Source organism: Sinocyclocheilus anshuiensis, unplaced genomic scaffold, assembly GCF_001515605.1.
Source record: "Sinocyclocheilus anshuiensis isolate Anshui unplaced genomic scaffold, SAMN03320099.WGS_v1.1 scaffold121, whole genome shotgun sequence".
NCBI lineage: Eukaryota > Metazoa > Chordata > Actinopteri > Cypriniformes > Cyprinidae > Sinocyclocheilus > Sinocyclocheilus anshuiensis.
In genome coordinates, this window is record NW_015539856.1 from 21823 (window position 1) to 34101 (window position 12279).

The 12279-nt window shown below is 37.3% G+C and overlaps 1 protein-coding gene across 1 annotated transcript in view; it reads right to left on the bottom strand.

Annotated features, from left to right (window-relative positions):
- Positions 1–12279, bottom strand: part of med12 (mediator complex subunit 12) — a 52428-nt gene that overhangs the window by 5438 nt on the left and 34711 nt on the right. The window contains 12 exon segments of the mRNA XM_016481215.1: positions 9–59; positions 1320–1479; positions 3866–4098; positions 4181–4258; positions 6091–6284; positions 6438–6728; positions 7311–7521; positions 7605–7754; positions 9168–9303; positions 9390–9499; positions 10636–10725; positions 10810–10921. Coding sequence (XP_016336701.1) covers positions 9–59; positions 1320–1479; positions 3866–4098; positions 4181–4258; positions 6091–6284; positions 6438–6728; positions 7311–7521; positions 7605–7754; positions 9168–9303; positions 9390–9499; positions 10636–10725; positions 10810–10921 — 1816 coding nt within the window.

Here is a 12279-nt window from a genome sequence, read left to right on the forward strand (position 1 = left end):
GGCTGAACCTGCTGCTGCTGCTGCACTTGTTGCTGAACCTGCTGCTGCTGCACCTGCTGCTGTAAGACAAACACACAAATACAATAACATTACAGGTGAATCGCTGGAATGTAGGCGTTATGTGAAATGTGCAGTATCCCACAATGTAGGTAGGGCTGGGCTATGTGACCTAAAATCAAAACCTCGATTAATTGAACACTTTACCTCGATTACGATTATTGAATGGTTTTTTATTTATTTTTTTCGGTCCTCATAGTTCATTAAAGGTTTGTACTGTAGATATACTCAACTATTAAGGGTGGGATATTTTTTTCTAATGAAAGAGTGCATTTCTTATCTTTGTGATTTTAAAATAATTGAAGGAAACAAAAGTATTTGTGGTTATTTGTTGAATATTTCAAACAATTAAAATCAAAGCTTGCTTGAAATGAAGATGTCTAATGAAAAAAATCACATTTCAGTTTTATTGTAAAAAGCAAGTTTCCTAAAAAAAAAAGAAAAAAAAAGAAAATTTTTTTGCAAACAAAATAAATGAATATTGCCATGCCAAAAGTAGAAAATAACAATTATCTCTTGCAAACAAAATACATTTTAAATACTGTCATGCGATAAGTAGAAAATGACTTGTATCTCTTGTAAATGAATATTATTTTAAATAATGCAATGTGAAAAACTGAAAATAATAACTTGCATCTCCTGTAAATAAATGTTTTAAATACTGAATGTAAATAGAGCACTGCTGATTAAGAGAAAGAGCAGGGCACCATCTCAGTGATCTTGTCCTGTCATGCTATATGTGCAAGTATTTACTCTAGGTTCTTACTGGCCGTTCACACACAACACGTCTTTGCATCTAAACCCGCGATACGCAGTGCTCAGTAATGGTTTAAAAAGAAAAAAGCGCAGCACAGAACATATCTATGGTGCAGAATGCCTACTCCACCATGTTGCCGTTAAATACAAAATGGGGCATGCTAACTTGCTACTGTAAACAAAAGCTCACAACGCTTGCCCCGCCTCCGGGGTCTTCTGATTGGTCCACTGTTTTGGAACTGACATTGATGAGCGGCGCTGCGTGTAAAAGTTTAAATATTTTTAACACACCACTCACGTGTGAGACGCTGCAAAAGACGCGAGCGCAGCGGTCATACACAAACGTATAGCGCCGACTACACAGGCGGTAGTACGTTTTTAAGGGGAAAGTATTAACAGGATTAAAAACTGAAATAACCGACATGGGAAAATTATGTTGGTTTCGATTTCTTTTCGATTAATCGTCCAGCCCTACCACAATGCATTGGGGTGTGTGGTGTACGTACTCGGAGAGCTGGATGCTGTCTGATCAGCTGCTGCTGTTGCTGCTGCTGCTGCTGCTCCATCATCTGATTGGGCCTCATGCTGGGGTGCATGCCCTGTGCTCCCAAGTGACCTTGACCCAGGCCGTGCATCATAGACTGCTGCATGGACTGATGGGAAAACCTGAAAGATGGTGAAAGTTGAGCTGATTTGTTTTACACTCCTTCAAAGTAGGGTTGTGCAGTATAACGTTACTAAATGGGTATGGGGTAACACTTTAGATTAAATGTGCAGTATGTAATATTGGTAACTAGTGGTTGAAATAGGTACTGCAGTCCAAATTCAAAACATTGGAGTGAGTTGGTTCTCCCACCCCACCCACATGTAAATATTTTCAAAATATATACTGCATGTGTGTGTATTTATATACAGTGGGTACGGAAAGTATTCAGACCCCCTTAAATTTTTCACTCTTTGTTATATTGCAGCCATTTGCTAAAATCATTTAAGTTAATTTTTTTTCCTCATTAATGTACACACAGCACCCCATATTGAAATACTTTCCGTACCCACTGTATATACATAATAAATAAACACCACACACGCATATATATTGTAAACAAAAACTTTTATTTTGGATGCGATTAATCGCGATTAATTGTTTGACAGCACTAATAATAATATAATAAATCAGGAAACTAGATGAGGTAAAATAAACCATGTGTAAGAGTTGAATTTCTATTGATTTGTGGTGCAATAATTCTAATGATATTTCTCAAATGACAACAATCATGATCGGTAATCGCAAATTAATTTTAATTATAATTTTGAGCTTAGACTTTTAGGGTGGGTTGCACCAACAAGGATTAAATTAAGCAAAGTTTAGAGCTAATCAAGGATTTGTTGATCTGGGTTTTATTTTAAATCGAGTTGTGTTGCACCACTTAATTTCAAACTTAGATTAACAAATCAGGGATTCGAATTCTAACCTGCGATTAAAACCTCCATCTACGAATAATTTTCCCTGCCATGATGGATTCGTCATGTAATTAAACAGCAACAATGCTAATATTCCTTATCCTCTGTCTCTGACATAAGTTGCTTTTGTCGATAAAGGAAATAAACTTGTAAAAGGTCCACCGTCTTTATAAACCGCTAACGTACGTAGAGAGACCGTTGATCAAACGGCTGATCAAGCAAGCAATCAAAACTTTGAGGCAGTGCATACGGATTTCATAATATTGGAAATATATTTATAGTATAAATTAATGGAGTATAGCGTACAACAAAACAATAGAGATAAGAGAAAATAACTGGCATGATTACCAGTGACTACCTCCGCTCGTGACAGTGTGACAGCGCTCCGTTTGATCGCCGTTCAACAGCACGCGTGGAGCGAACGTGAGAAACGAGAGGCGCGGCCGCGATCCTGTCTTCTTTTCTTTGTCGTAAGGCGAGATGCACCGAGATAAGTGATGGATTCACATACCGGACTCAATAGCAGACGCAAGTTTACTATAGGCTGCAACGACCCTCAAAATCTGCTGGCTCAGTGTGCTTTAATTTTCATTTTTATTTATAATAAACACCTCTCTGAGACCTGACGACACACCCGCTGTTTCTGGCTTTGTTCAATCAGCCATATAATTTTAACTGTAGGTGCACTTTATTTTCTTTAAACCTCCTCACCTGTAAATTTAAAATTAATCCCTAATTGAGATTTAAATCTGAGTTTAAAGTTATGGAGCAACATGATTAAAGTTAATCTATCTTAAATATAAATTAAATCCAGGATCAAGATGATGGTTTAAATGTAAACCTGTTTATTTTTTAAACAAGGTTTAAAGTTTGGTGCAACAGAGTTATTAGATAAACCTTGATTTAATCTAGATTTTAGATTAATCCTTATTGGTGCAACCCACACTTAGTCAACTAAAACTTGAAAAAAAGGGGATAAAGACTAAATGTATTACAATTAAAAAGGACATGGCAAAGGAAAAATACTATATGTGACCCTGGAGCACAAAAGCAGTCTTAAGTCGCTGGGGTATATTTGTAGCAATAGCCAACAATACATTGTATGGGTCAAAATTATTGATTTTTCTTTTATGCCAAAAATCATTAGGATATTAAGTACAGATCATGTTCCATGAAGATATTTAGTAAATGTCCTACTGTAAATATATAAAAACGTAATTTTTGATTAGTAATATGCATTGCTAAGAACTTCATTTGGACAACTTTAAAGGCGATTTTCTCAGTATTTAGATTTTTTTGCACCCTCAGATTCCAGATTTTCAAATAGTTGTATCTCAGCCAAATATTGTCCTATCCTAACAAACCATACATCAATGGAAAGCTTATTTATTCAGCTTTCAGATAAATTCAGATCAGCTTATTCGAAAAATTGACCCTTATGACTGGTTTTGTGGTCCAGGGTCACATATATTAAAAAAAAGATAAAAAAAAAAAACAGCTGACAAAATGAACACTACATTTAGCCAATCGGATTATTTTAGGCGAGGTGCTAGGACCAGGACTCAGCCAGGCAGTTTTGTCTGTGACTGACCTTTGCGTGTTCTGCATTGTGTGTGCGTATGCTGCAGGAGCCTGCTGATGGACGTAGCCACTAGGCCTCTGCTGCATTTGCCTAAGAGAGTCCACCATGGCTGGGTTTGTGCCAGGATGTCCCCCCTGGAAGCCCTGGTTACCGTACGAGGCAGGAACTATTCCTCCGGGCTGAGAGGTGTGCGGCTGCATCCCCATGTGTGAGCCGTACGAGGTGTAGCCCTGGGAAATATTCTGAAGAGAGAAACATGGGCTGTTATCTCCGGGTTTCAGTGAATGCTGAACAAATCAACACTGCAAATTTGCTTATACTTGCCTGTGTCAGCTGCATTGATGGATACTGTTGATTAGGTGCCACTTGTCTAATCTGCTGTCCAAGTAAATGATTATGATTCTAGATAAGTGCAAACAGAGCATTAAAAAAAACATGAATGCCTTCCATTTCCTGAAAATGATCATCCAACCTTTCTGAATTAAACATTCACAAACCACTAGGAGACAAAACAAAAACAAAAAAGCTCAGATGGTGCTTGCCCATGGTAACACATCTCCATGATGGTCTACATCAGTGGTTTTCAAACTTTACGTGGGACCCATTTTTTCCTTCGTTAACTGAGGTGACCCATATATGCAAGCTTGTTTCTACCACTGAATAAAAAAAAAAAAAGGTAGCTGCGACTTTGTCTCACAATTAACTTTTTTTCCCTAAAATGTGCGATATAAACTCGCAGTTGTGAGTTATAAAGTGAGAATTGCTTGTTAGAATGTTAGAACTGCGATATATAAACATGGAATTCTGAGAAATAAAGTCAGAATTATGAAATACGTATAACACCATTTTAAGAAATTAGTCTTATTCCTCAGAATTAGACTCGCAATTGCAAGTTTCTTTCAATTCTGAGAAAAGGTCAAAACTGTGAAAAACTCCAAATCTCTCACATTTCAGAATTTATATTCTAAGGGGGAAAAAATTGCTATAAAGCTGCAATTCTGTGTTATAAAGTTAGAATTGTGATATAAAAAACAAGTAATTCCAAGACATAAAGTCAGAATTGTGAGATATAAACTTATAAAATAAGTTAAGAAAAATAGTCTTTTTTCCCTCAGAACTGGACTCACAATTATGAGTTTCTCACAATTCTGAGAAAAAAAGTCAAAATTGTGAGTAAAAAGTCAGAACTACGATATAAACTGGCAATTGCAAGAAAAAAGTCAATTTATATCTCGCATTTATATCATGTAATTGAGAAAAAAAAGTCAGAATTGTGAGATAAAAAGGTTGCAACTCAATTATTTTTATTTAGTGGCTTAAATGGACTGCCATATCCACATATTCAAACCATTTACATACAATCAAGTCAAGCCATAATAATACTTGATGCCAAGTCTGCGGTTTTACACTATTTGGATGGAAGGGACCCCCAGTGGAGGGGAAAACCTCAGAAAATACACAATTGTGACCCTGGACCACAAAACCAGTCTTAAGTCGCTGGGGTATATTTGTAGCAATAGCCAACAATACATTGTATGGGTCAAAATTATTGATTTTTTTATGCCAAAAATCATTAGGATATTAAATAAAGATCATGTTCCATGAAGATATTTTGTAAATTTCATACTGTAAATATATCAAAACTTAATTTTTGTTTAGTAATATGCATTGCTAAGAACTTCATTTGGACAACTTTAAAGGTGATTTTCTCAATATTTAGATTTTTTTGCACCCTCAGATTCCAGATTTTCAAATAGTTGTATCTCAGCCAAATATTGTCCTCTCCTAACAAACCATACATCAATGGAAAGCTTATTTATTCAGCTTTCAGATGCTATATAAGCCTCAATTTCAGGAAATCGATCCTTATGACTGGTTTTGTGGTCCAGGGTCACAGTTGTGCTAGTTCTGATTAGCACTTGGGCTGGTTTTGTTTTGCAGACCTGGCAACCCTGTTATTTTATCACCATTTGTTGTTTGCTTGTGGTATTTGAAGCAAGGTTTGGACCCGGAAATGGTGACGCATGATGTCAGACTTCTCCAAATCAAGTCATTAGTACTAAAAATGTGTGGGGCCTCTGCAGTACATGTTTGCCTGAGCAAGCACCACTCATTACAGGACGTGTAATAAAATGACAAAGCAGATGAACGAATCAGACAAAATAGAAGGAAGGAAACCATGTGTGCTTTTGGTCTGGGGTCTTGATCAGTAAAACCAGACTCACCAGTCTGACCTGTAGCTGATGACGGAGAATCTGCCCCTGAGGCATGCTCTGAGGGGGCTTGTAGCCCATCTGGAACTGCTTGTCCATTCCCATCATGTTGCCCATGCCAGCACCCGGCATATTAGCCATGCTGTAGGCGGGACGTGGAGGAATTTTGCCCATAGGACCCCTGGGACGGAAAGGGGGCTCTAAACCGGGGCCTCCTTAGGGGGTAAAAATACGGGGGAAAAAAGCATAAAAGACAAGTAAAAAAAAATAATAGATGATGTCCTACATGCATATCATGATGCTAAAATTACTGAAACAACTGCTTTATGAGGTTAAACAGTAGAAGAGGTTAAAAGGCATGCACTGACCTGGTGGCAGAGGCTGGTTTTGGGCATACATGTTCATTGGAGCCTGGTAGCCCATCCGGAAAGACATGTTTGACTGGCTCATGTTCATCAGATCAGGAGCCATGCCCGGCGTGTACTGCATGACTGGGTTGTGCGGCTTGTAGTCCTAAACCACAGGAAATTATGGAAAACTTGATTTGATGACTTTTTAACTCTTTCGCATTCCGCCATTGACAGAATTTTCCAGCTTTGCGTGTGTTCACGGTTATACAGCAGGAGGCGCTATTTCACATCTTCTGAAAGAATATTCCCCTTGACCAAATACCAGGAAATGTGCCATATAAGTAGTCAAGTGGTCAAGTGCAAAAAAAAAAAAAGAATGCATGAAGCTAGAATCATTTGTTTGTTTGTTTGTTTAAAAGCAGATGCTCTGTTCTCTCTTTTGACATATTGCATGTTCAGATATTTATGGGTCAAAGACATTAAGATGTCCGTATCAAAAGAAATTTACAAAAGTGATTATGTCCATAGAAAGCACATTAAATGTAAGTAAAGTGTCTACTTTTAAGGTTTCAAATAAGTTTTTGGAGAATAAAATGTTAAAATTTGGTTGAAATAATGTTACAGCCATTCAGTGTAACACAATATTTATGTAAAAATTCAAACAACATGCTTATTCTGACGTGTACATATTAAAATATATAAAAGAATAAGGAAGCATATTCAATTTTATTGTGTTTTGAATGAGTAAAAATTCTTACTGACAAATGGGCAAAACCTAGGATAGTGGCAAATTTAAAAAATGTACTAATTAGTATTTGGGGTGAAAGTAATTAGTCTTTTAATATGTCATAAATTGATTTTTGTTGTAAATATGCCTGACAAGATTGTTACACTGAATGACATTTTACGCCAGGTAGTAACTGCGCTGTTTGGGCTTTATGTGAGTGTGGTAAAGCAGGAGCCGCTGCTGCTCCTCATATTTCGTGACTTTGCGGTCGACCCGCACGGTCCCAAACCAGCCCCAGGACAACGGAGCAGAGTACTTCAGGCCCTCGAACACGTCCCAAGGAGAAATCTTCTGCTTAGTCGACACCTGAAGACCCTGTATGCCAGAAATCACAGTGCAAAGGTAAGCGAATGGCCAAAAGCTGAGCAGTGCTACAACACTGATAAGCTGCTACGTACCTCTTTTTCGAATCCAGCAATTTTGTTGCCCTTTGTGTCAATGAGTGACCCCTGGGGCTCACAGGTGATGACGTCACGCGTCTGCTTGGGTAGAGGCAGCAACTGACGCACTTTCTCCAAGCTCTCGGACTGACGCTCACCAAGCTCTTTCTGCAGGGCAAAGCATTTCCAGAAGAAAAGTGAGTGCCACTTGCCTGTGCAAAATCACTGCCATGATGATAAACTGTTGCTTATTACAGTTGCTGTAAGTTCTGAGGGGTTCTGTGCAGTTTTAGGTACACTACCATTTAAAAGATTTGTGGTCAGTAAGATGCTTTTGAAAGAAAGCATTCACCAAGACTGCATTTATTAAAATACAGTAAAAACAGTAAAATATTATTGCAATTCAAAATAACTGTTTTCTATCTGAATATATCTTAAATGCAATGCAAAGCTGAATTTCCAGCATCATTACTCCAGTCTTCAGTGTCACATGATCCTTCAGAAATCACTAATATGCTGATTTGCTGCTCAAGAAGCATTTCTGATTATTATCCGTTGAAAAAAAGTTGTGCTGCTTAAGATTTCTGTGGAAGCCATAATAAAAAAAGGCAAATATTTTTTCAGGATACTTTGATGAATAGAAAGCTCAAAAGAACAACACTTACCTGAAATTATTATAAATGTCTGTTACCTTTGAGCAATTTAATCCATCTTTGCTGACTAATATGACAGCTTTTTAGTGCCACATAAACAATAAAAAAAAAAATAATCTAACATTACGAGATTAAAGTCGTAAGATTTTGAGAATAAGGTCTTAATACTTTAAGAAAGTCATAGCAATATGAATCTAAAGGAGTAACATTTTAAGAAAACAGACGTGTCATTTTGAGAATAATGTAATATTTTGAGAATAAAGTCATATCATTATGGGATTAAAGTCATAACATTTTAAGAATAAAGTCAGCATTATGAGAATAAAGTCATAATATTTTGAGAATAATGTTGGAATATTTTAAGAATAAAGTCATAGCATTATGTGATTAAATGTGTAGTACTTTAAGAATAAAGTTATAACATTTTAAGAATAAAGTCATAGCATTATGAGATTAAAATCATATAGTCATAGCAATACAAGATTAACCACCATAATATTTTAAGTATAAAGTAGAATATTGTGTGAATAAGGTTAATTTGTGTGACATTTGCACCACCTACTCCACAAAAAAATGTCTGTAATGTCCAACCTTTCATTCTTCACATGTATTTAACATTAAAAACAGGAATAAAAACAAAGGTTAAACTCGTTCATTTAAGTTACATTGTTGTCGTTTGCCGAGGTAAATAACGTTACGTGACTATTCATATGCTGTTTTATAGACATATAAATGATTGGAAATAATATTTCACATCTTCATGTGCATTAATTATTTATAGCACACCAGCCACCCAATAATCGCAATAAGCTTTGCACTTTAATATAACACAAAGTCTCAGCTTTCAAATTCTCTGCGCTCCTTACTGACTTGACTAAGTAAAGCCTATTCCGGTTTTCTAAGCAGTGTCAGTATGTCTCAGTCTCACCCTGAGCTTCTTGACCAGGTTCATGTAGGCCCTCTTATTCTCCTCCATGCTGCCCTGAGAGATGCTGGACATGTCAGCCGCCAGAGTGCCGTTAATCAACACGCTCAGCATGTCTAACACCGTAGTGAAGAGCTCACTAATGGAAAACAACAAACATCATTCAAATTAGACAGAATGGCAAAGGTTGATCAGAGACTGAATGGGGTGTGTGTCAGATCTCACTTGTTAGACTGCATGTCCACTGTGCCACTGCTGATGATGTCCAGCAGAAGCACCGCCCACTCCGTCGTCTGCTGTGTACTTCGCTGCACCGTATCAAACATCCCACCCACCTATAGACCACGTGACACAAAATAACAAATGAGCTCAGTGCAGTTTAGCCACATCTTGGAAGGGTTGGGTATCATTTGAATTTTATTGATTCCGATTCCGATTCTTATCAATTCCTAGTTTCGATTCCAATACGATAAAAAAATCCAATATAAAAAAAAAAAAAGAAGTCAAACATTTATAAGTCAAATATTTATTCTGTGTCTTTTTGCAAAGCATTCTGTTGCAGCTGAATAACATGAGCAAACACCAGCAGCCTACAGAACACTTACAAGAGGAACTTGTGCCTATGCTTTCAACAAAATACCACAGCAAAAACAACTAGACTTGTATACATTTCAAATATTCGAGTGTCAAAGACAAGTAAACAGTCAGTAATAAAATAGGAACAAACAAATCAATTAGCATTAGCACAAATAAATACAACTGAACCAAATGTCAGGTACAGAAACTAATTAAAAGCTTAAAGTATAGTTTTCTTTTCATAAATAAAATCTAGATTAATTGAAGTTATTAAAGGTATTCAGTCAAGATCAGTGAATGATTTTTTTTTGTTCTTTGATTAAAACATTATTGACAGGCAGCGCGTTTATTAGGCTGCTGTTTCTTTAACACCGAACGCACACAGATCTGAAAATACTGTAGAAGTGAGTTTTCTTGCTCATCTGTTTACGTTCACTTAAGACAAAAACGGTTGTGTTTATGATGATGTACTGACGTAGTTTTCTGCATACTGGTCGATAAATATGAAAGAAGTCATATTGAGTCAGTGGAAATGCACAGAACGATTCGAGAACGGACACAAACCGGGAACGCTGCACGCAAACAAGGCGCACGTTCTTTCCGTTCCTGCACTTTAAATCACATTTAAATGCAAATGCAGGAATCGTTAAGCAGAATCTAAATGCACATGTCTTATCGAGTACCCAGTTCTTGGAAATTTCTAAAATGGAACCGGTTTTCGATACCCAACCCTACATCTCGGTGACTTTCATTTGTCTTTTAGGCAGAGTTTAACCCTTAGGCACGCAATACAAGGAAATGAGATTGATGAGAGGCAGATCAACACACAGATTGTACTTGTTTGGTCAGCCTGAAGGCAGATGATGTATGAGAGAAAGAGATAATGGTTGCGCACCAGATTGAGTCGCAGCTTCAAGGCCTCGTGCATCATCTGCTTGGCCTTGCAGTCGTCCTGGTACTGGTCCTCACGCCAGTTAGTCACAATCTGATAGGATAGGAATACATCACATCAGTCCACAGAGATGAGAAGCATTGACTGACAGTGACACGGTGTGTGTTGATGAGGTACCTGCTGGACTTGGCTGTAGAGGGAAGTCAGGAGACCCTCTCTCTGCTCGTCTTGTCCTTTGAGACACGTCAGCACCAGAGAGAGGAAGGGCTGCTGGCTCAGGAGAGACATACTGAAAGAGAAAAGAAAACAAAGGAAATGGTCATTCTTGTTAGCACAGTCACACTTGTAAATTATTGTGATAAGCACAAAACAAAAGGTATGCACTAATAGTTTTTTTTAAGCTTAAACTCATAAGCTGATGATACAGGTGGCAACTTTTTGAGCAATTTTGCCAGGCAACTTTTTTAAGCAATATTTTTTGGGCACTATCCCATTGAGAATGGGTAACAAATTTCTAACTGGATACTTTAGATCGATCATGGGCCCTGTGTCTCACCTGGTTGCCCGTTGACAGCAACACCGCCTAAATTTGCCCGGCAACAATCAGCCTTATTGTTAAGTGCTACAAAATATTAATAAGTTATTTAGAATCAAACCTACACTACTGTTCACAAGTTTGGGGTCGGTAAGAGTTTTAGTGAAACCTTATGTTTCTAGAGGTATTCAAAAGAGGTAAAAACATGTATTTTAATTATTATAATTGATATTTAAAGTACACACAATTTTTTTTTACCTCGTTTGAATACCTATATTATACTGTTATATTTTTATATATGTGTGTGATTAAGTATAGTAGTATGATTGTAAAGACATTTATAATGTTCATCAAAGATACTATAACTAAATCACAGTTCAATATTAAGCAGCACAACTGCTTTTCAAATTGATAATAAGAAATCAGCATTTTAGAATGATTACTGAAGGATCACGTGACACTGATGCTGAAAATTCTGCTTTTCATCACAAGAATAAATTACATTTTAAAATATTTGAAAATGAAAAACATTTTTTTTTTAATTGTAATAATATTTCAAAATATTACTGTATCTTTGATCAAATAAATGCAGCCTCAGTGAGCATAAGAGATGTCTTTCAAAATACAGCCAGTCACAAGCTTTTGAATGGTAGTGAATATTTTACAATGCATTGTGTGTGTGACAGGACAGGGCTGCCTCTCAGAGGGCAGTATACTTTTGTTGCTTACTGTTTAGAACAGGGGTGCCCAAACTCGGTCCTGGAGGGCCGGTGTCCTGAAGAGTTTAGCTCCAACCCCAATTAAACACACCTGAACCAGCTAATCAAGCTCTTACTAGGCATACTAGAAACTTGAAGGCAGGTGTGTTGAGGCAAGTTGGAGCTAAACTCTGCAGGACACCGGCCCTCCAGGACCATGTTTGAGCACCCCTGCTCTAGGCCCATTCACACAAAACCTGCTCCTTGTCCGTGTTATCTGATCTTGGGAATTTCCGCACTAGTCTAAGATCTTCACTTTTATCTCGAAGAGGAAAGGTAGGATTCCGCTTCCTGCTTATAAAGAGTATAACAGCTAGAGGGCTGATCCTGGATTAGGTTTTGCTCTATCTACTA